Source organism: Hakea prostrata, chromosome 2 (genome assembly GCF_041222555.1).
Source record: "Hakea prostrata isolate BN-2017 chromosome 2, UWA_Hpros_2, whole genome shotgun sequence".
NCBI lineage: Eukaryota > Viridiplantae > Streptophyta > Magnoliopsida > Proteales > Proteaceae > Hakea > Hakea prostrata.
The window spans coordinates 70,158,820-70,182,807 of record NC_142601.1 but is presented as its reverse complement, the minus strand read 5'-3'; the positions used below and the strand labels follow the sequence as shown (position 1 = coordinate 70,182,807).

General features: G+C 38.7%; 1 protein-coding gene across 4 annotated transcripts in view; it reads left to right on the top strand.

Annotated features, from left to right (window-relative positions):
* The first annotated feature begins 254 nt into the window (after positions 1–254).
* Positions 255–23,988, top strand: part of SEC6 — a 62,968-nt gene continuing 39,234 nt past the window's right edge. Inside the window, exons 1-10 of one of the 4 annotated variants that reach the window (XM_089146421.1) lie at positions 255–608; positions 760–785; positions 2,543–2,698; positions 16,682–16,720; positions 19,835–19,923; positions 20,069–20,159; positions 20,346–20,435; positions 20,547–20,626; positions 21,778–21,870; positions 22,877–22,903. In XM_089146421.1, coding sequence (XP_089002547.1) covers positions 2,570–2,698; positions 16,682–16,720; positions 19,835–19,923; positions 20,069–20,159; positions 20,346–20,435; positions 20,547–20,626; positions 21,778–21,870; positions 22,877–22,903 — 638 coding nt within the window. In that variant the 5' untranslated portion in view covers positions 255–608; positions 760–785; positions 2,543–2,569. Of the gene's footprint in view, positions 609–759; positions 792–2,526; positions 2,699–16,681; positions 16,721–19,834; positions 19,924–20,068; positions 20,160–20,345; positions 20,436–20,546; positions 20,627–21,777; positions 21,871–22,876; positions 22,904–23,988 lie in introns of all 4 variants that reach the window. The other 3 variants (XM_089146420.1, XM_089146422.1, XM_089146423.1) reach the window with 3 other exon arrangements.

The window sequence follows — 23,988 nt, the reverse complement described above, 5'->3', positions numbered from 1 at the left end:
ATCTCAGCGTTGCATTTGGCCTCATCGCAAATTCGTTCCACTTCCACCCCTCAAAACAAAGGAAGAGAAAAGAAAAGAAAAGAAAAAAAATAAAATGTAAGTTTCATTTAAATTTTCTCTTACTACAAAGGAATTTATTGCAATAATATACTATTTTAGTTTTTTTTAATACTATGGGACGGCTATTTGTCTTTTTATTTTTTTGGGTAAAGAACGGCTATTTTGTCTGGAAATCAATATTACGCGTAAACTCGTACTGGAAAAATGAAATTAAAAAAAGAAAAGAATTTTCCATGTGAAAAAATGAGTTAAACACAATTTCCCTCTGAATCGTCTCTCCATCGCCTCAGCGGGATGTCTTGCAGATCGAATTCCGTTCGCCTTTCTCCGGTATTCATTTTTCCCCTCAATTTTGAACCGATTTCTCTCTCTCTCCACTAGTCACCTAACTTAAATCTGGAAATCCAATCCCCCCTCTCTCCTTCATTTCCTGATCTGGAATCTCTGTCGCTGCTCTCCTCTCGCTTGTTGAGTTTCGAACCGTAACTCGTGGCTTGACCGGTGATAAATGTCAGAATCATCACTTAGATCAATCTTTTATTAACGAAGTAAGATCTCCTGACTACTTCAGTTTTTCTAGCTGTTCACGTCATATGTGATCGATTTTCTTAACCTTTTTAAAATTGTTGAATTCTCTTCGTGTTTGTTACGATTCAAGTGCTTCAAATTTTAATACCACCTGTTTCTACAAACTTGCAGGTGATTTTCTTCTGTGGCATATTGGGGTACGGGTAAACGCCACCTCTTTCTACTTCCAGTTTAGCTTTGATGTTTATCTTTCTCCCGGTTGTGATGAATGACAATTTTCATAGCTATTATATATTCCGAGATTCACTATGATTTTATTTTCTGTCATGATTTGATCTTGTAACAATATGGAGTTGCGCCTTCTTGACTCTAATGCACCAATATTAATGTCTACCTAGACTGCAATTTTTATACATACACTACAATGGCTACTGCCATTTATGGACTTTCTATAATAAGGCAACAATTGCAAAGATATCTCGGAACCGCTGACTTGAGTAAGCAGAGTAACAACAGCTCCCGTTAGCAGAAGTTAGTGACTCTTGACAATATCTCTAGAGAGGAACAGAATTAATAGGCTGCTGCCTTTCCCAACTGTTATAACAGCACAATCGACCAGAGGACAAGGACAATGTAATTAAATACTGGATACCTGCCACAAGTGCAATAGTAGAGCTGGAGACTGTATTCATACTCCTCAGGCCTGCTTCCATTCTCAGATCTCAATTAAGTTTACACGCATAGTGAACTTCCTCACTTTCCCCTTCTCTTCTACATTATCCCCTACTTTTTTCTGCTCCCTTACTTGGGGTTGGTAATGGATCCAAAAAGAAAAAGAAACACATGCTTAGCCATAGGGGTCGGCCTTGACGCAAGCCGCAACGATCGATGGACCACAGTTGTAGCACCGATGTTAAGCATTGAAGCAGCCTCTTGGGTCTTGGCAAATATTGTTGGGATAAGACTGTGTAGGAAAAGTACCCCCTGGACTCTGCTTGTACGGAGGCCTTTGGCACCGGATTCAACACCCATGCGCAGCCATGTTCAATGAATAAAGATGCTAAGCAATCATCTGAACAAAATCCATTTGTGCATGCTTTAGGTAAACCTGTAGTTTGACAACTTAGTAATCTACTTGGCGTAATGTTCAAGAGTGTAAGAAGCTGTTGACCAACATCTTTGTGGGCCATACTGCTACAGTTTTGTTTTATGTTTTTTTAGTTTCCCTTCAAATGAGTTTTACCCGAAGAAGTAAAGCCATTGAAGGCCTTCTTCATAATGCTCGCAAGTGGTTCTCACAAGTTCATCCTCATGAAGGCATGAGCAATCCTTTCGAATTCATTCCAAACTTTGGATATAGTTTTTTTGACGTCTATTGTGATGGTTCTAAATCCTCAAAACTTTTTCTTTCTCTTACTCTTTTTGTTTCCATCTCATCTTCCTCGTTATTATTAGCCCTAGATGGGTTGTGCTAGGATTAGGAGCTAATGCAGTACTACAAAGAAGATATTCCTCAAACTCTGCAAGTACTCTGTCAAGTGTCAACAGATATCTAACAACAACCTACAAATATCCAATGATAACTAATTAAGAAATTGACTAAAACTGGCGGAGCAAATCACAATAACTTGATTCATCCATGTTTCAAGGCAGGCATTTCTCAACTTCTAATTAGCTTTGATATATTTTTCATCAGTCATCTGTTTCTTGAGAAAACTGGCTTTAACCAATGAGATTGTTTTTGGTAGTCTCTTCCAGCAGAAGTTTGCTTCTAATTGACAGCTTATTGCATCTAGTAGTCCTTTCATTTAGTTTGTTTGAGATTTGGTTCTCTTTTTCCTTAAAAACACAATGATCTTGCTGGTTTATTTAAAGGAAATTGTATCATTGCTTGAGTGAAATTTCACAGGTTTCTTAGTTGGTTTTCTTAATTCTCAGGGTTTGACCTTTTTAGGTTGAGATTACTGTGTATGTTACCATAATGATGGGTGAAGACCTAGGCGTTGAAGCTAAAGAAGCCGCAGTTCGTGAGGTTGCAAAACTGTTGCCTCTTCCTGAGCTTTTGTCATCCATAGCTTCCATCAAGTCAGATTACATAACTCGTCAACAGGTATCAATTTGATCATTATGGCACAATTTTTGAGATCAAAGTGTTGTTTATATGTACCAAAAAGAAGTGTATTTTACATGGTGCACAAGGTTGGTTCTTACTCTTAACCAAGTCCTACTTTCATTCATGTGGAAATAACCAACATCTCCCACGCCCCAAAAGAAAAAAGAAGAAAAGAAAACCATATTGTTTAAACTTTATCATCTACATGTCAATGCTCTGTCTATTGGCTATGTTTTCTGAATTGGGTCTCAGCATTATTTATTTAAGCTTAGTCTGGGGAAAAGAACTCTGGGATAACTTTTTGGCATTCCAAGCCTATATTTGAAATGATGTTTCTTATTTCTTAATGTATTAACTGTAATTGGGACTCCTGGCTGAATTTATTAATTTTAAAACTGTTGAGAGAAGGACAAAAAAATTTCTGTCAATCTATGGCATTGAGAGGCATCATCCCTCTCCTATTCGCACTGGGACTCCACTCCTATTTTGTATTGGAGTCTTGGATTCCCTCTTTTACTTATTTTCTACCTTGTTTTTATTTCCTATTTCATTTCTAGATTGGTTTTCTGTTCCTAATTATATTTATATTCCTTTTCCTACTTAAAGTAGGATTTTCTCAAATTGATGGAGCTATCAATATATTCGACTTACTCTGAGCAATTACCTCTCAAAGCTTACAACATTGTAGCAGACATCAGGCTCTAAAATTTCTATCCATTCCTCTGGAGGATTCTTCACTAAAACATAAGCTACTATTCCTCTTCTGTTGCAAGAGCTGGTTCTTCCTTTTTTGCAGCTTGGCTTCTTCAATTTTCTGTAGATCTTCAACAAAAGCTTGTGACCATTACCCTTGAAACTCAGGATTTTCCACTTCCAAGTAAGTTGCTGTTTTTTTAAAATTTTTGGAGCCCTAGCCGCTGCCTCCATCTTACCTAAACTTTGAGGGGCAGCAGTAAGGGAACTTGATGGACCAATCTGCTGTCCTCTTTCTTTCTTTCTTTATGACGTAAAATGTGAATTAAAAATCCTATTAGGTTTGGCCCAGAACCCGGTCTCATCTTTTAACCTGAATTTTTTTCCAAAAAAAAAGAACTCTTCTTCCTTGGAGACCCTAAAATTGCGAGAGATTTGAGGTAACCTTTTCTTGCTGTTTTCTAGCAGCTTACCCCATTACACACTATTCCTTAAGGGTTGTAGCCAAGTATTAACTCAGCATCCTTTTTTTTATTGTAATTTTACGTTTTAAGTAGTGGAGTGCGGGGGACAAACCCACATGAGAGAGATTTGAGGACATACATTGAGGGTTTGAAGCCTATTTGGGATCATTACGGGGGTTATGTCATTATGTGTGATGGTTGAATTGGTCCCACTAGATAATCCATCATTAGTTTCATGTTGAACTGTGATGGGAGGACGGTGTTCCTCAAGCCAGTGGACGCATCCAGGGAAAAGAGGATGCAAAGTATATTTATATGCTATTAAAAAAGGTTGTGAAAGAGCTGGAGTGGATCATGTTCCAACTTGTCACAAATAATGGTCCAACTTCGAAAAGCTTGGGATGAAGATGATGGAAAATCCCAAGTACAAGCTCTTCTGGACTTCTTGTGCTACACATTCCTAATGTTGAAGGACATTGGTCAAGTGAAGATTGCGAAACGAGTGGTGGATCAAGCACGACAGGTCGGAACCTTCATTGACCTGATGTTGAAGGATATTGGTGAAGTGAAGATTGCGAAAGGAGTAGTGGATCGAGCACGATAGGTTAGAACCTTCATCTATAACCATGTATTTGCACTACAATTGGTGAGGGAGCGGTGTGGGGGTGATCAGGTTTGCAACCAATTGGATTGCATTGCAGAGCTTTGGGAGCAAGAAGGCTGGCTTGAGGTCCTTGTTCACATCAAAGGACCTGGTATTGGGGGGGGGGGAGGTTTTCTTCAACCTCAGGTGGAAGGGCAACACTAACCCCATTCCTAGTGAGGGTTTTTGAGTTAGTATGTGGATTGTAATAAAGATCCTTGATCACCACGTACTGCAAATGGTAGATCAACAAAGAAAACCAACTCTACCACACATATGGGTTTCACTTGACATGATGAAGTAGAAGGTTCAGTTGGTCTACCTAAGGGGAAACAAAAAAATTCCTCGACATCATCCAAGATAAATTGGAGAAATAGTTGCAACATCCACTACTTAAGGCTGGTGAGTTTATACTTTATAGTTAGTAGGTTTAATCTTTAATTTATTATTCGTTTTGTGTTTCTCACTATTTCTTCTTATTCCTTGTTAGTATTCCATGTACCACTATGAGCTTTTCGTTAGGATTATACAAAATTTGATAATTGTGGTCTAGACTGTAGTGGAGAGGATGGAACAAGATCCTCTTTGATAGTCAATCATCAACTCGGAGGTGAGATTGTTGACTTAGGTTAATTATTTAATTTCATACTAGCTTAGTTATTGTTTATCTTAAATGAAGTCCTTTAGGGTTGCCAATGGGAGTTTTGGTCACTCCGTGGCAATATCGGCTCGTGAAACCACCACTGGGGGTTAGTCCAAATATATATCCTATCTTTTAGTTTTTCTCCTATGCCTATTACTTATGTATGACACTATAACCTTACTAATTGAATTCAATATATTTGTTTCAGCTGAGTGGAGGCTGTAATATGGGACCGACTCACCCAACGTGTCAGTGATTGCATGTAAAGTGCTCTCGTAGACATGTTTTGCCATTGGGTGTCAGCGTGAAGCACTTTCAACCTTATTCACTCGAAGAGGCGCAACTGATTATGTGTGAAGTGGCTAAAAGAACTTGTTTATTTGCACTATAAGATGAGACTGAGGGAGGATCACATTAAACAGTGAATGGATAGTGATAATGGCCTAATTGAGTTCTTTAACGTGTTTGAGGTGGAAGTTGATTATGAAAACCCTTATTTGAGTGGGTTAGGGATAGAGGAAGCTATTGTTTGATGAGGAGGGAGGTTGTCCTAGTAGGCATATGGTGCAGGAGAATGGGGGTTGATGTGGAAGGCCACGGAGGGGAGAGTGCATACACAACTTGCTTGTCCATGCGTGCCACACCCCAATGCATCGACGAATAGTGAAGATATTATACAGTTTGACTCCGAGGATGATGCCACTCACCCACCTATTGAGGCTTAGGGATCTGATGATGATGATAATGGTCATAGTGATGGTCAAGCACTAGTTAAGCCTAGCTGTAGAACGAGTTCTTAGCGTGAGGAGGTACCACCACCTGCACTGAGGTCCAAATGGGAGACTTAGCGCCAAGACTCACACTCATGTCACTTGGGTATAGCTAATGCACAACAAGAATACGGTGACGTTGTTCTCTTCATTGCGTATCTGATAACCATATGCCTTCTTGGTTTCTTGACTTCAAAGCTCCTAGAGTTGTCCTTGGGAAGAACCCTTTATCAGTTTCCCCTGAGTATTTGGTTGTTTGTTATGTTTGTAGTCATCATTGCACTAGCTTGATCCACGAAGCATTCAGTGTGTCTTTGTGAGGTATTCTCCTTCCCAGAAGGGATACTGCTGCTACCATCTTGCATTCCACAAATTTTTTGTTTCCATTGATGTCGTCTTCGTAAAGCCTCATCTTATTATGCCTTAACACATCTTCAGGGGGAGAATATTTTTGGTGAAGGTGCATTAACTGACCTAGATGTTTATCGAACAATTGAAGGTGAAGTTGATTAACAACCACCTGTAGAGCAGCTCGACGACATACCTAGTGAGGGGGAGCCACAGGTGTCTGGTAGAGGTATCTTGAAGGCACATGAGCAACAAACTCTTGGTAACGATCTTTTGAAGTCATGGATTTGCAAACATCGATAAGAGACCAATCCTGAAGCTTCTTTACCATTACAAGAGTTCTCTCTAGAACTAGAGCCTATATCTTCACCTACTTCATGTCTCGATAAGGATCCTTTTAGTGAAAAATTGATAGCTCTCCCAAAAGTTGTTAGGAAATGCGTTTATCCTATATCCCATGTTGTCTCCCTTGAGTTGTGACTCTCTTTTACCTTCCTATTGTCATTTGGTGTCTTCCCTTTCTTCTATACCTATCCCATGGAATTGGCAGGAAGCTCATTTGGATCTTAAGGGGAAGGCTAATGTCGGGAGAACTGAATGCATTTGACGAAAATGGAACGTGGGAGCTTGTTATTCTTCCTTTGCATAGAAGACCTTTGGTTCAAGTGGATGTTCGTTGTGAAGCAGAATAGTGATGGATCAATAGATTGATACAAGGCCAAACTGGTCGCTGAAGGGTTCATTAAATGACTACAGGAAACGTTTGCACCTATTGCAAAGCTGAAGCTGCTGAACATATTCATTGTATTACTTGCATGAGCTGTAAACTTGGGATGGGATCTTTAGTAGTTGGATGTGAAGAATGCTTTTCTACATGGAGAATCAGAAGAAGTCTATATGGAAATTCCTTTTCTCTGATGAGAAGGCCCAAAGAAAAGTCTGCAAACTTTGACGTGCACTATATGGGCTAAAGTAGTCACCTTGGGCATGGTTTGGTAGATTCCATAAGGCAATGGTGTAATAGGATATGAGCAAAGTAATGCTGACCTCACCCTCTTCCTAAAAGACAAATATACAGGTTAGTAGGTTACCATTCTAATGTTGACCACGTAGTTCTGAGCAAGGTCCGACGTGTTGGACCAAGTCGCCGTGTCGGTGGCTGGTGACACCACCGACACGGTGACATATCGTCGACATGTCGGCGATTTTTGTGGTGAGGAAACTTCAGTTGCACGGTATCCTTTAATATTCAATCAATTAAAAACAAATAAAAAACTTAAAATATTTGAAATATCTCTCTTAAAGTCTCTTTACAAATTTGATGGGACGTCTTTGACTCTTTACTCAGCATTTTGTACCCATTTCATATTTAAAAATTAAAAACTGACAGTCATCACGTGAACACAACAAACAAACTGAGCCCTTTATCTCGGTTTTCATTATCTCTCTCTCATATCTCGGTTTTCATTATCTCTCTCTCATTCTTGGTCTGGCGGTGGTGTTGAAGGTTCTCGACTTCTCAGGTTTTATGTATCTCTTTCTCTCGTTCTTTGCCGGCGGTGATGAAGGTTCTCAGGTTTTCTTTATTCTCTCTCGTTCTTGGTTTATCGATGGTGATGGAAGGTTTTCGGTCCACTTCGCAGAACATCGGAGCTAGGTTTCTCTTCAATCGTTGAGGCCACCAATGGTCTGAATACCGTTCTCTCAGGGATTCCGATAGTCTCGACACCCACACATCCTCCATCGCCGCCGGCAAGTACATCTCCCTGCCTCCACTCTGGGATACTGGATACGTAAGTGGCATCGCCGCTGGAATGGCCCCTAAGGCTCGCTCACTGTTTCTGTTGGTCTGTTTTCGTCTCTGCTTCGCTGAAGTCGATGAAACTTCGACGGAATGTCGCCCAATTGGCGATATATGCCGATAAGTCGACGACTTAATGTAAAATCGGTGTTGCTGGAGGGTTTCGTGTCGCCCCCCAGCGACATGGAGAAAAATCGCCCCGTGTCGGCGATAAATCGCCGACATAAGGTACCTTGGTTCTGAGTCTTGTTACAAGGGTGAAGAAATACAAAAGTTGAAAAAAAATTCTGGAGTCATGAATTTGAAATAAAGGATTTAGGAAAAATACTTGTAGGGATTGAAGTTGCTCATGCAGCTAAAGGATTATGTCTATCCAAAGAAAGTATGTCTTATCTGAGACATGCCTGCTGTGTTGTTATCCATATGATACTCCTCTAGGAGTTGCAACCCAACTCAAAGATAAAGAATGGAACCCGTTGATGAAGGATGCTTTTTCAGTGACTAGTGGGAAAGCTACTATACTATCTCGTTCATGTCTAGACATTGCCACCGCAGTTAGTGTTGTGAGTTAGTTCACGCACGGTCTGGATTGCAATCATATGCCAGTCGTTTCTTCACTATCTCAAATCAGCTTCGGGCAAAGGTGCCGTCTTATCCTCATGTGGTCATTTCCGTATTGAAGCCTACACTGATGCAGATTGGGGAGGTTAACATGGTTGGAAGTCCACTCAGGATACCGTACATTTGTTGGCGGAAATCTGGTTACTTGGCGAAGCAAGAAGCAAATTGTTATTGCAAGGTATGGTGCTGATGCAGAATTTTGACTAATGATGCAAGGGACTTGTGAGTTATTAATATTTATTATAACGTGGTTTACTAGATTTGGGTATGCGAGTGCCCCTTACTGTGATGCTCTATTATGAGTCTGTGACAACAAAGCAACTATGAGCATTGCCTGTAATCCAATACAACATTACAGGACAAAGCATGTGGATATGGATTTCATAAAAGAGAAGTTGGATAGCTGCATAATCTGTATCCCATTTGTGAAGTCTGAAGTTTCAACTAGCATATGTCTTCACCAAAGGGTTATCTGGATGATTGTCTCACCCATTTTTAACCAAGTTGGGCTGCGTGATATCTATGCCCCAATTTGTGGGAGAGTGTTGAGAGGAGGACAAAAAAGGGATCATCCATCTCCTATTCGCACTAGGACTCCACTTCTGTTTTGTATTGAAGTCTTAGATTCCTTCTTTTATTAATTTATATTTATATTTTCTTGCCTTGTTTTGATTTCCTATATCAGTTCTTGATTGGTTTTCTTTTCCTTCTTGTATTTATATTTTCTTTTCCTACTCAAAGTAGGATTTGCTCAAACTGCAATGAGTTAAGGGAGCTAATGCCTATATTTTGAGGTCTACAAATCGTGGTGAATATTTGGCTGTACAATATAAAAGTTGGAAGGGGGCATTAGGTATATGGGCTAAAAAAGTGTCAAGATAGGCATTTTCATATGGACTGCTCACAATGAGTGAATTGTTCATGCAATTCTGAGGAGAGAAAATTGTTTGGCTTTTAAACCTTGAAGGCAACCTTGGAAGGTTATATGCAATCTTGTAGGATGAGATAGTTGTTCGAGATTGTGGTGAAATTTATGCGCTGTGAAGATAGATTGATGTGGTGAGTTGCATATTCTCTGTGTTCCTCTGTGTCGATAAATGCAAATCTGGATGTTCCTTCCAATGCACCAGGTGTTCAGCAAGGGATCCTATGTCTTAAAATTGAAAATCTTTGAGAAAAGCTATAGACTCTGAGATTTATGGTTGATAGTGGCATAGTGTTATATATTAGTATGTTAAGAGGTTAAATAGGTGCCATATCAATGCAATATGATATAACTATGCTGCTAGTAATGGTCTAGATATGAGAAACTGTAGGATTCTACTAGGAGTCCAATTAGAGTTTGTATAGGAGTTAAATTAGAGTTTGTATTCATGTAAACTTCTATTCCTTGTAACAGTCTACTTTCCACTTAATTATAAATAGAGGGCTTGAGATCATGGATCAATAAGCCATTCACCACAATCATTTCTTTCAACATGGCATCAGAGCCTAAATTCGATTAGGATTTTTTTCTCTCTTTCAAACCCATCGAAACCATCGTTCTTCAGTTACTACGATTAGGTTTTTTTTCTTCTCGTTCTTCAGTGCACGATCTTTTCTGTTGTAAACTTCGAAGACCAAAAAAAAATAAAAAATAAATAAAGAAGAAGAGAAGGACAATCACCGCTGCAACCAAGCTTCTTCTTCTTCATCTACAACATCTCTTCTTCATCTGCAAATCCCATCACACCTAACAGATCTGCTTAATCCTTGCTTTCGCCATCGACCAAAGAAACAAAAAGGGGGAAAAAAAGTTCATCGACGCCAGGTTTGCTTCTTCTGTCGAACCACTACCAGGTAAACTTTCTGAAATTGATTTGCCTGGTTTTCTTCCATTCTCGATTTGGGATGATGCTTCTGCAATCTTGAAATCCCATTAAGATCATCACCTGCTGCCTGCTTTGGTTTTGTTTTTCGATTTGGGACGATACATATGCAATCCCATTAAAACCTATCGCTTGGACTAAACCAGACCAGACCTTTTTTGGTCGAACCATATTTTATTCTTATGGTTTGAAATTCTAATATATATATATATATATATATATATGTTTTCAGGGTTTATTAGTAATTTTTTTATAGTAAAAAAAAAAAAAGGGGGAAAAAGGAGATTTGATCATATCATTGTTTGGCTATTGCATTTTGCGACGTTTTAGTTTTTTTTTCAAAAGGTGAAGACTGAAGAAATGTAGACAATTTTTTCAACATGGCCACTATCGATGGTACTACTGCTCCCACCGGCCCTGAACATTACCCCACTCTTCATCCTCTTTTGGTAAGATTTGATGGGACAAATTATTTGATTTGGTCCCGATCTGCTTACTTGACTATTGCTGGAAGAGGATTTGTTGGATACATTACGGGCACCACTATCAAACCTACTACCACAGGCGTTTCACAAGATAAATGGATCTCGAATGACTCTCTTGTTATGTCATTTCTCTTGAATTCCATGATTCCAAATATTGCCCGTGGATATCTATTACTTGATATTGCTGCCCAAATCTGGAAGGCTACTACTGAAACATATGGACAGTTGGGGAATGATACACATGTTTATAAGCTACGAAAGAAGCTTCATGAGACTACCCAAAAGGAATTCACTGTGGCCCACTATTATGCTGAGTTGCAATCTCTTTGGCAAGAGTGGATCATTATGGGGATTATCACCCCACTAATCCAGATGATGTGGCGACTTATAAGAAGCACATTGATAAGATTCGAGTATATGACTTCTTGGCAGGTTTGAACGTGGAGTATGATCAGATTAGAGTACAAGTCTTAAGTCGTTCTCCCTTTCCTACACTATAACAGTCTTATGCTCTTGGTCAGTGCGAGGAAAATTGACACTCGTCGATTAGCCATGCTTCATACTCCTATTATGGAGAAATCAACTTTACAGTCTATTCGCACTAAATCTGATCTGGCTAAGGAGATTGTCAAGTGTGAGCACTGTCAAAAACCATATCATACCAAGGAAAATTGTTGGAAATTGCATGGGAAGCCTGCTGATTTTGAGCAAAAACGAGCACAAAGAAAGGGAAAACCAAAGGCTAATCTTTCTGAGACAGTTTCCACCGCACCCTCTGCAGACATTGGTTTTTCACAGGAAGAGTTCGCTACTTTGCGATGTATTCTGCAATCTTCTACTGCCGGTACAGCCTCAACCACTGCTTCCTCTACTACCCATACCAACTCCTACCTTGCTACCTCAGGTAAAACTTTTACAGGCTTTCAAGCTTCTTCAGTTTCTACTCCTTGGATCATTGATACAGGAGCCACAGATCATATGATAAGTTTATCCACCTCTTTTTTACAATATTCTCCAACTTCTGGAAAGGATAAAGTTTGAATTGCGGATGGCTCCTATTCTTCCATTGCTGGAAAAGGGACCATTCAGCATTCTCCATCACTTTCTTTGTCTAAAGTTTTACATGTTCCCTCTTTCTCTACTAACTTTCTCTCTATCAGTAGTCTCACACATGACTTGAATTGTAAAGTGATTTTTTCCCATCTTACTGTGTCTTCCAGGACTTGGTCACGGGGAGGGAGATTGGACGTGGTAAACTAGACAAGGGATTTTATTTGCTCGAGCCGATTGGAGAATCTACGTCTGCTTTGACTACATCTTCTAATCCGATCCATTTCGTAATATCAGACCTTCATCAGTGGCACCATAGGCTAGGTCACCCCCCTCTAGAAACTCTTAAGAAAATATTTCTTGATTTGGTTTCTTCTTGTAATGAGGATAATTTTTTTTGTGAAGCTTGCATTTTTGCAAAGCAGACTCGTTCTACTTATTTACCTTCTCTTCATAATAGAATACCTATTCCTTTTATGCTCATTCATACTGATGTGTGGGGTCCCTGCCGACGTGTGTCTATTACTGGCCATAAGTACTTTGTTACTTTTATTGATTGTCACTCTCATTCTACATGGACTTATCTTTTAAAACAAAAAAAATGAGGTTTTCCAATGTTTTCGTGATTTTCATAATATGATTAAAACTCAGTTCAATGCCACTGTGAAGATCCTTCGCAGTGATAATGGCACAGAGTATATTGATGGTGGATTTCAAAGATAATTCTTTGACTCTGGCATAATACATCAAACCAGTTGCGTTGATACGGCTGCCCAAAATGGGATTACCGAAAGGAAGAATCGGCATCTCTTAAAGATAGACCGTTCCATTATGATTGCTATGAATGTACCTGACCAATACTGGAGTGATGCTATACTCACTGCTTCTTACCTTATGAATAGGATGCCCAATAGAATACTTGGTTTTAAATGTCCTAATGAGATTTTTCAGGGAGCCTCTTCTTTTGTTATTCCCCCAAAGGTTTTTGGATGCGTGTGTTATGCCAAAATCACATCCCACCAGAGTAAGCTGTCTCCCCGCGGCCTACGCTGCATATTTTTGGGGTATTTTGCTACTCAGAAAAGGTACAAATGTTATCATCTTCCTTCCAGGAAAACCATTGTATCCATGGATGTACTTTTTCATAAGTTTTGCTCTTACTATATACCTCTCCAGGGGGTAGAGTCCTAGAGGAGATGTGTTCTTTCCGACTCTAGATCTTCCTATCACACACCAACACAACTTAAAAGTCCTAGAAGATTCTCCTGACCAGGGGGAAACTTCGGCCAGTATACCTGAGGACTCTAATCCTCCCCCTTTGATTTTTGAACCATGTGAAGAACCTAGCCAGGGGGAGACCACTCCTGTGAGACACACTGTTGGGGTCTTTCAAAACCAGATTGACCAGAATAAGGAGGTGCAGACTTATCAGAGGAAGAAATATAACCGGCTAAAGCAGGTGGAGAAAGGTGATACGTTACTACTTCAGTCTCCTGCTCCAGAATCATATTCTACTGAGGTCTCTTCTTCTGATCTTCCTATTGCTGTTAGAAAAGGGGTCAGATCTTGTACTCAACATCCCATAGCTAAATATGTTTCTTATAACTCTTTGTCTGACTCCTACCGTGCTTTTATATCCTCTCTGTTATCTGTATCTGTTCCTAAAAGTTGGCAAGAAGCCTTTGCTGATAAGAGATGGAAGGAAGCTATGGTAGAGGAAATGCAGGCAATGAAGAAAAATGACACTTGGGAGCTGGTTACACTTCCTCCAGGAAAAAAACCAGTGGGTGCTGCAAATGGGTATTTGTGGTTAAACAAAATATGGATGGATCAATCAACAAGTTGAAAGCTAGACTAGTTGCAAAGGGGTTTACCCAGACCTATGGGATTAATTATCAGGAGACCTTTGCCCCTGTCGCGAAACTAAATACTGTCAGAGTTCTGTTGTCTGTAGTTGTGAACAAACACTGGAACTTGCACCAACTAGACGTAAAGAATGTCTTCTTACATGGGGAGTTAGCAGAAGAGGTTTATATGGAAATCCCATATGGTTTTTCTGATGACAATATTGCAGGGAAAGTCTGTCGGTTGAAGAGGTCAATATATGGGTTAAAAAAGTCTCCTAGATGCTGGTTTGGATGCCTTCTGAAGGCAATGACTTCTATTGGGTACAAGCAAAGCAATGCTGATCATACACTATTTGTCAAGAAGTCAGGTACTAACATCACACTTCTTATTGTTTATGTAGACAATATTGTCATCACAGAGAATGATGGTGAAGAAATTTAAAATTTGAAAGACTTTCTTGGTAGAGAGTTTGAAATTAAAGATCTAGGGAAGTTACAGTATTTCTTAGGGATTGAGGTGGCTCGATCAAAGAAAGGTATATTCCTATCCCAAAGAAAGTATGTCCTAGATCTATTATCAGAAGTGGGAATTTTGGGGTGTAAAGCAGTTGATACCCCTATTGAAGCTGGAGCTAAACTTAAAGAAAAATAGGGAGAACCAGTGGACAAAGGAAGATACCAAAGGCTGGTAGGGAAGCTATTTACTTGTCCCACACCAGGCCAGACATCGCTTATGCTGTAGGGATAGTGAGCCAATTCATGCATGACCCATGTTTAGCTCATATGAAAGCTGTTACCAGAATACTACAGTATTTGAAGGGAACTCCTGGAAAAGGAATACTTCTGTCACCCACCGATAATCTAAAAGTAGAAGCATACACTGATGTAGAGTGGGCTGGATCTCTAGACAGGAAGTCAATTTCAGGTTACTGTACCTTTGTTGGAAGTAATCTAGTTACTTGGAGAAGTAAGAAACAGAATGTGGTAGCTTTATCTAGTACCGAAGCTGAATATAGAGCTATGGTTCGTGGAGTTTGTGAGCTACTATGGTTGAAAGGCTTGCTGCAAGATATTGGAGTCCAAGTTCCAAACCCTATGATTTTATATTGTGACAACAAGGTTGCTATTAGTATTGCTAATAATCCAGTGCAACATGATCGAACTAAGCACATTGAAATTGACAGGTTTTTTGTCAAAGGAAAGTTGGAACAAGGGCTTATTTGTATGCCTTTTGTAAGATCTGGAGACCAAGTAGCAGATGTTTTCACTAAGGGTTTGAAAGAAAGAGATTTCCTTCCTATTGTAGGCAAGTTGAGCATGACTAATATCTATGCCTCAACTTGAGGGGGAGTGTAAGATTGTACTAGGAGTCCAATTAGAGTTTGTATAGGAGTTAAATTAGAGTTTGTATTCATGTAAACTTCTATTCCTTGTAATAGTCTACTTTCCACTTAATTATAAATAGAGGGCTTGAGATCATGGATCAATAAGCCATTCACCACAATCGTTTCTTTCAACAGAAACCAACATATAATAGGTAAAGTATGGGAGATGGACCTCCAATTCTAGGATCATGGACTTCATTTAGAGAGTCATCTGTTTTGATGTTAGTTCTGGTATTCAGATGCTACCCCACCCCTGTATTAGAGATACCCCAGGGAACAGATGCGTTGTTCTAAGTTGGGGCTTGAGTCTATTTGTTTTGTCCTCCCCTTAGGCCTTTTGGTGCCTTCATCACACCAATCATCCCCCCTCAAACCCCTTCCCCATCAGATGCAGCATAGAATATAATTATATTATATTCACCCAAAATATAATATAATATAATATAATTATATTCAGCCCCAAAAAAAGAAGCATTAAACAATTTTACCAATTAAGTGTCAACAAGACATGCAATTGCTCTGGACCAAATAAAAAGCTTGGTCCCTCTAGGTGACACCTTGACAACTATGTCCATCACCTAATGCCTGTACTCAAAGTTGCTTGAGGGGGGGGGGGGAAGGTGTGGGCCAGTGTATCTTTGTGGGTTTTTTTCTCTCTCTCCAAAAGTTAAAGGCTCCCTTACATACAGTTGGAACTTGGAACAAGGCTGAGTTGTTTTACTCTCTCACATTCGAGGGGGGACCCTGGTGCAGCCATTAGGTTGCTTTTGCTCCATTGTGACCAGTTGGTCATGGAGAGTGGAGACAGCATACATTTTTTCCCTCCCCAGACCCCATCTTTTTTTTTTGGGCAGATTGGAATTGCTTGTATTGCCTTATCCTGTCCTAGATAGGAATCATTTTGGCAGCTTATCCCATTTTTGAGGGGATGCCAAAATTGGAGTAGCAGTAAAACTAACAGATTAGATTGGAAAGCTGATATAAACAAGCCCTAAAGTTTTGTTAATTGGCAAAACAATGTTGGATTGTTTTAATGATGCTGCATGATCATTGATTGATTAGTGAATGCTTGATGCCTCTTCTTGGTTTTTCACATGATAGCTCCTATGAAGTAAGAAGACCAAATATTAATTCACTTAGTTGACTTGGTCAGGATAACATAGCCTGAAAGGGTCCTAACTAACCCCTTTTTGTGCACGCTTTGACCAAGAATGCACACCTAGGCTATTGGCAGCTTGAAAACTATGATCTTGCCTAATCTTCAGCATATCATATATATGCTGAGATGATATCACTTTATTTGTGTTAAATTTTAGAGGTCCCTTTTACGTGCTTAATGTTGCTTTTGCTCTGTGCTGTCAGGCAAATGATGCACAGCTCAGTACGATGGTTGCGGAGCAGGTATAACTATCTTATTTTCCTGATCATGCTGGTGTTTGTACCGACTCCAGCTTTTGTTGGATTTGCTATTGCTTTCTTATTTACAAGCTGATTACAACATTTCTGGAAAGATAAAAACCATAGCTAATCTATCATGATGTATTTCTTGCTTGGGTTACTGATGTCAAAATAAATTTTTTATTTTTTTTATATTGGAAGATATATGAGATTACTTGCATAACAAGACATTTAAACTGAATTCTCAACCATAGTGCAACATTTTGCCAACATTCGCTTTCGGTGGTAGGCGAAACAATATTGGGGGCAAAAACGAGAAAGACAAAAAATCGCCGTTTGGGGGCAAAAAGAGAAAGACTAAAAATCGCCGAGATTTTGGCGATATCTCGGAAAAAATCAAAATTATCGATAAAATCATCAAAATATCGCACTTTTTAATGTCACATTCGCTTTTTATTTATTACACTTTGAAACCCCAAAGCCCAAACGCAGTTTCTAATGTCACATCATTGTAATCATTACACTTTTTCCTTAAAACCCCCAACCAAACCTAATAGCCTTTTTGGAAAATTGTATTTCAAATCTCCACTGTTTGATTTTTTTCTAACGAACTTAAGATCTTATTCAACGTTTTCCCTTCTTTTTTTATATTAATATTTCATAAAAAACTGTGAATTGCAGCTACTTTTGAATTTCCTTTCTTTTGTCCTTTTGTGTGTTAACCTTGGATAGTCAAATAGGTGCTTCTGGATGTTGGATATTTTAAAGAAATAGAAGCACAATTATCAAGGATTTCAATTAGTACAGTTTTGAGTAATTATTACCGCTTTATCACTTTCTAACTGATGAGAGACCCCAGTACACAACCTACCCCAGACTTGAGGTGCCAATGTGATGTGCATCTATTCAAGTGTGAAGCATGGTAAATATCATTATGTATCGGCTGTATCAGTTTAATACCTTTAGAGACTAGCATTGTCATCATGTTACCAAACCAATACATTAAAGAATTTATCTAGTGAACTGGTACAGGCGAATATAGTATTGATGTGGTCCAAATACACTTGGTACATTGGGAGTGAAAACCCAAAAATAGCTTTCTTGAAAACTTGTGATTTGGCCAAAATTTAAATGGATTCCATGATCCCGTCAACAGTCAAAAAGTGACCTAGAAAGAGGTTTAAACTATAAAAAATTTGCATTAAGCTAGTTGGCATCTCGCCTTTGGGGCGTCATGACTCTGAAATCTCCAAATGGAAGAACTAGTTAATAGGTTACTGTCTTGGGAGCACATCTCTTTCAAGGTTGTGAAGTTATCTCTAGCTAAGCAATGGTTAACCCTACGGACCGTGAATACTGGCTTCTAGAAACTGGAGATTCCTTTTTAAAATTCTCTGAAGATGATAAACTGAAAGCCCTTGAGAGTGCCCTTGGCATGCAGGAAAAAATCTATCTATTTATGCCAATGGGATTACCATCTGCAACTCGTTTGCTCCATCACTCCATGAATCACACTTCCAGGCCTTCCTCTTCACTTCTGGTGCACAACAGACCCCTTTTCTCTGATAGGAGAGCCAAAAAGGTTGATTGGCTGACGTTTACTTGGATCTGTGTTCAAGTCTCAACAGATGCTCTCCCTTCATCGGCAGTCATTGTTGTGGATGATGAAGGCTTCTCTTTTGAAGAGAAGATTCACTTCGCAAGTGGTGGAGGGATGGTTAGGACAAGAGGGGAACTGAGAAGAAGTAGAGTTGCAGGAGGAAAAGAGAGGGGGAAAAAAAGGGGAGGGGACACATGCACAGTTATTTCTTGCACAAATTTCAAGTTCCAATCACTCAATTTTTTGATGACTTCAAATCTCTGCTCAAATAAGATCATTGTGAATAATTAGAACATAGTCTTGCATAGGATTAGAAACCTATCTAAAGTGGAAACAACCTGAATAAGAAACTACTAGAAGAACCATATCTCAGAAAAAGCATACTACTTGGGAAGCTCCTATGTACTCCACCACAATTATTGCATTATAAGTACTGTTGCCAGACCAGATAATGGGTTTATCAGCAGCCCTTGATTTGGGCCTCCAAAGTGGGTCCATCCAGGCTAAGGGAACTTCATCAGCTTTTCTCCTTTAAAAGAACTTGACTCCCTCGAGTTTGGATAAGGTCCAAGAATGCCATCCAAACTTGCTATTGCAGAATGTACTTAGCTGGGTCTTGAGTTTGATAGATGGAAGAACTATCTGATGGGAGGAATTTCACCTCGAATCCACTGAAAGGAACCTGTACTCTGAACCATAGTAGTTCACTTTGTTGTTGTAAGCAGTGTGTTTGTTGGTCCCTCATTCTTCTCTTCCCCAACCCTATGGTGGCCCTTCTACGATCCCTACTCCTTTCCCATTCCTGATCTTCTCTGACCCAGCACTGTTTTTCTTTGGATGATCCTGCTGTGCTTAAAGGGCCAGTTCCTTCTTGCCATTTCACTCATTGCTCAAACCATTCTTTGTTGGACTACTCTTGTTGGGCCTAAACTCCAAAATTGGGTTAACTCCATCTGAGTCCTGGTCTACTGTCACCCCTACTCCTCCTGTTTTTGCAGTTGTGACCCCACCTCCCTCTTATTTTCTGAAAATCTTTAGTGTATTCCCTGCCCTGCCAAGAGAAAATTTTGACTCTGAACTTGGATATCAGAGGTAATGCGCCTCTTTGTTGCCAGATTATGGATCTTTTATACAGTGATTTTGTTGAGGCTGGGCCTGGGTGTGTGGTTGCCTTCTGAGGGCAGATAGTTTCCCCTTTCTTTCTTTTTCTGGGGGACTCTAGCCCCTTACTTATGCTAGTCCCTGCCTTCTATGGCAGGATTTTGTTTTTGGCTTGTGCGTGCATGTACCCTCTCCTTGCTTTTCCTTTGATAATGAATTTCTCATCCATCTAAAAAGAACATAAAAGACTGTTCTCTATTCTATTGAAGGGAGGGTGTCAGCTTTACCCATGCATTTTATAAATGTAGTCATGCAGCAGCCCTATATACGTATAGTAATTAGTGTGTTTGTTCACATGAAATCGACCATCTTCTGTTGGAAAATTGCAATTTTAACGGATAAATCTTTCCTTACAGGTTGAACAGGCACATGCTGGGCTAGAAGCTCTTGCCTTGTCTCAGAAGGCAATAAACCAGATTCGGGAAAACTTTGTTGGTATTGAAAAGTATGTTGATTCCTGGTTCTTGAATTATCCAATAATTTCAGTTCTCTTGAATGGATCTTGTCATTTAGACAGGCCCTCACTCTGTTAAAGTTCTAATGGTTGAAGCTGTGTATTATTTGTTTTGTCTCACTTTCTCATGCATCAGGCTGTGTCAAGAATGCCAAACACTGATTGAGAACCACGATCAGATAAAGCTCCTCAGCAATGCAAGGAACAACTTAAACACAACTCTGAAGGTTACTCCATTCTTGAATGTTGTTGCTTCAATCTGTCTCTCAGTTCTGTTTCTCCCTCAAAACAAACCTTCAGCACAAATTTGAGCCAACCGTAAATAGTTGCTTGTTACTGATCAGAGTTTAGTAATTGTGTACAAATATTTTTCTTAGATATTAATATATTTGTCTGCTGAATTGATTTCATAGGATGTGGAGGGTATGATGTCTATTTCTGTAGAAGCAGCTGAAGCACGGGATTCTTTGGAAGATGATAAAGAACTCATTAGCACATACGAGGTGTGCTTGTCAACTTGAAACCCCTCTTTGTGTTGCATTTCTATTTAACTGACTACAGCTTGAATTTCCCAATGACATTGCTTTTAATGATGTTTGGTTTTGTTGGAGTAGAGGTTAACAGCATTAGATGGAAAAAGGAGGTTTGCATTAGCAGCTGCAGCATCCCATAAGGAAGAGGTTGGCAGGCTAAGGTTAGTTCTATTTGTGCTTTTTCTTTTTGGCAATCATGAAAGCACGAACTCAATAGACACGGCTATATTTTTGCTTCTCAAAATACCCTCAGTCATTAGCTAAGTGGATATTAGTAATTATGTAAAAAATAAAAAATTCTATTTTATGATTTCAATAATATTAATATTAATTGTAACGTTACTTATTCTTTGATTCACAATTAATGAGTTGTTTATCACTATTTTGCAAAACACTTAATCCACGTCATCTCTTTTTATAGTTTATAATTATAATGCATAATAATTAATAAGTTTATCTACTTTCCGAATCTGTAATTAATGAATAATTTATCTCCAATTTAAGAGGTTCCTCTTTCAAAGATAAAGTAGGAACCTCGGTTACATTGTATCATTAATAATTTAATAATCTTTTTTCCCCCTTTTTTAACGACGAAAATCTAAAAAGGAACGAATTAGTACAATTTGGAGAACTAACCAATTTTAATAGGTTCCCTCTTTACAAAGCCTTAGAATAGGAATACAAAAGGGCTGTTCGGTTTTTTAACATCTAACCTTTATAAATCAAATAATTATGATTCGATAAATAATTATTATTAATAATTCAGCAATTTAATTATTTTATTTTCATTTGTATTTGGCAGACATGCTTTTGCACGTGGGAATTTAACTAGTTTATGTCTATGTCTATGTCTATATATATAAGTCAATGCTTTGATGAACCTGTCTAGTCATTGATATGCTGCTTGGTGCTAGTGGTTACATGATGTCAAGTGAATCTTTATTGATCATGTTTCTGGTATGGTGCTGTGAGCCTAGCTTTACAAAATTAATCATGTCCAAATATGATGGATCAGTTATATAGGCATTATTAGGTTTTTATTTTTTAAGGGTTTGTTTCCCGTGAAATGTTGTGGATATATTGAAGTTCAAATGCAAAAGGAAGTAAGGAGCTACAGAATTTTTTGTTTGGATCAGTTAAGGTTCCTTGTATTCATTTCCTTTTAACAACTATTTTTTTAATTATCAGTATGGATAACTTATAAGGAATTAGTGCTTTTCTATGCTTTCTTGTTTCATTCAACATGATGGCTGTGGTATGTGGTAGGTTGAATGTTTTGTATTGTAAAACTAATGATCTGATAATTTAACAGGGAATATTTTGAAGATGTAGATCGGACTTGGGAAACATTTGAAAAGACATTATGGAGCCATGTTGCAAATTTTTTCAAACTTGCAAAAGAAAGGTACTCTCTTTTATAGAAACTTTGGGATTTGGAATTTATCTGTGGAAAGAAGTGTCATATAGTGGTTAATGGAATTGTTCAGGATCCTTGTTTCTTCACCAACCCCCCCCCCACCCAAAAAAAAAAAAAAAAAAAAAAAAATCTCATCATTTATCTCCTATATAGAGGCTTTAGTAGCTCCTGCAAAGAAAATAAATGTCTACATACTTGCTGTGGGGTGGTTTAATTTCCACCATGCCACCACTAAAAATGAAAATTGAGATACGAGGAAACTGCTCTTGTAAGATAAATTAAAATAAAATTTACTATACTGTAAAAACTGAGCTTAAGACTAAAATGGAGAGCTGGTGGGTGGGATTGGGAGTGGGACTGAGATGGCATCTCTTGGATTTGATTTGGGCTTGGGTTAGTGGGACTGGGTCCCAAATGTCCTGCATCATGGAGTCTCTGGATTTGTAAAATGTCCGCACATTTTATACATCTGCCTTATTTAATTGACTTCAGCGCATCTGAATATCATTTTTATTGCTTTTGTAGGAGCACTATGTTTTATTTTTATTGCTTGTTTATGGAGTACATTGTTTTAACAACACCAGTTTTGCATGTTCCCATGCCTATCTTGGGCATAGTCTGCACCTCTTAGTTTTTTCTGGGGATATGTAGGAACACCTAGCTGAGATGCTGTCAGATGATGGTGCACTGCATTTTGTTTATGTATAGCAGTTTTCCTTTAGAATTAACTTTGCTCATGATTTCAATCTTTTATTTTTGACGCTCATTATCTGGTGAGTTTTTCATGATATTTTGGGAATTTGGGACCATACATCTGAATTCAATGAATTATATTGAACTTTGTGGATGATATCTGTCAGTATATTTATTATTATTAATTTTTTTGTTGTGCTTTGTTTGCTACTCCATGTGCTAATTGTGTTTTCTGTATTCATTTATATCTGATCTATTGTGATATTTCTAATTCTCTTTGTTACACTTCTTTGTTTTGTAGTCCGCAGACATTGGTTCGTGCTATTAGGTATGATCAATTTATGAACCGCTGGTATAATTTTTTTTCTCTAGTTTTACATTTAGTTGTTCAATGCTATATTGCTATATTAATTCGATTTTTAGATGCTTTTAGCATTTAGAAAAAAATTGTTTGAAACTTGAATTTCTTTCCTAGAAAAGGCCAAAATTTTCAAGTTTCGACCGAAATTTCGGTTGAATTTTGTGATTTTTTCCTTGGAAGTTTCAAACTTCAATTTCGGGCCTCATACGGACTTAAAATGTTATGGATTCTCGCATAGTACCTTATTTCAAGCAAATAAACACCATGGAACTACTAGTTTACCAAAAAAACCATTGAAATGTATCATTCAAGTATATAATATATATGAGAAGAAGCAAGAATATTACCAATTACAAGCCTACTCTATTCCACGTCTCCTTCTTCCCTCTGCACCCCATACAAGTGACAATACGTGTCCCATGATGTTTGCTCCATATAGTTGTCGACGTAGTCGGCAGCTGCAGCTTTGTATGTGGCCTCATCCACATGCCTAAGATGTCCTGATGGTGGGAAGTTGGGAATCTTTGGATAAGGAATTGGCTCAATTGCATATAGAAAGGCTGGTGGTGGTTGTGGAATAGAGTGGAGGATTTGCTCAACAAATGAAGAAACACCCTGGTCGTCAGTAAAGGTAGAGACACTATAAGCTCCATACTGACAATAAGGTTCCAGTGGCTGACTCCGATGGGTGATAGTGGGAGGGACACCATAAGCTCCATGACCATAAGGCTCCATTGGTGGCAAGGTTGTTAAGGCGGAAAGGCGACCAAAGCGATTGGGGCTACAACTGGGTGATTAGGCGACCAAAGCGGAGTCTAGGCGGCAATAAGGCGACCAAAGCGGTTGGGTCAATTTTTTTTCTTCAATACAACTACATTTAAACTACTTTTAATACAACTACTTTCTATAATAAGATGAACAAACATTCAATAGTCACATTCATCCAAAAAAGAAAGCATTCAAGAATCATAATTATGAAAAATTATCCAAAAAAGAACTCAAACATAAGTTCATCTCATCAAGCATCATAACATGATTATGTACTAACAGGG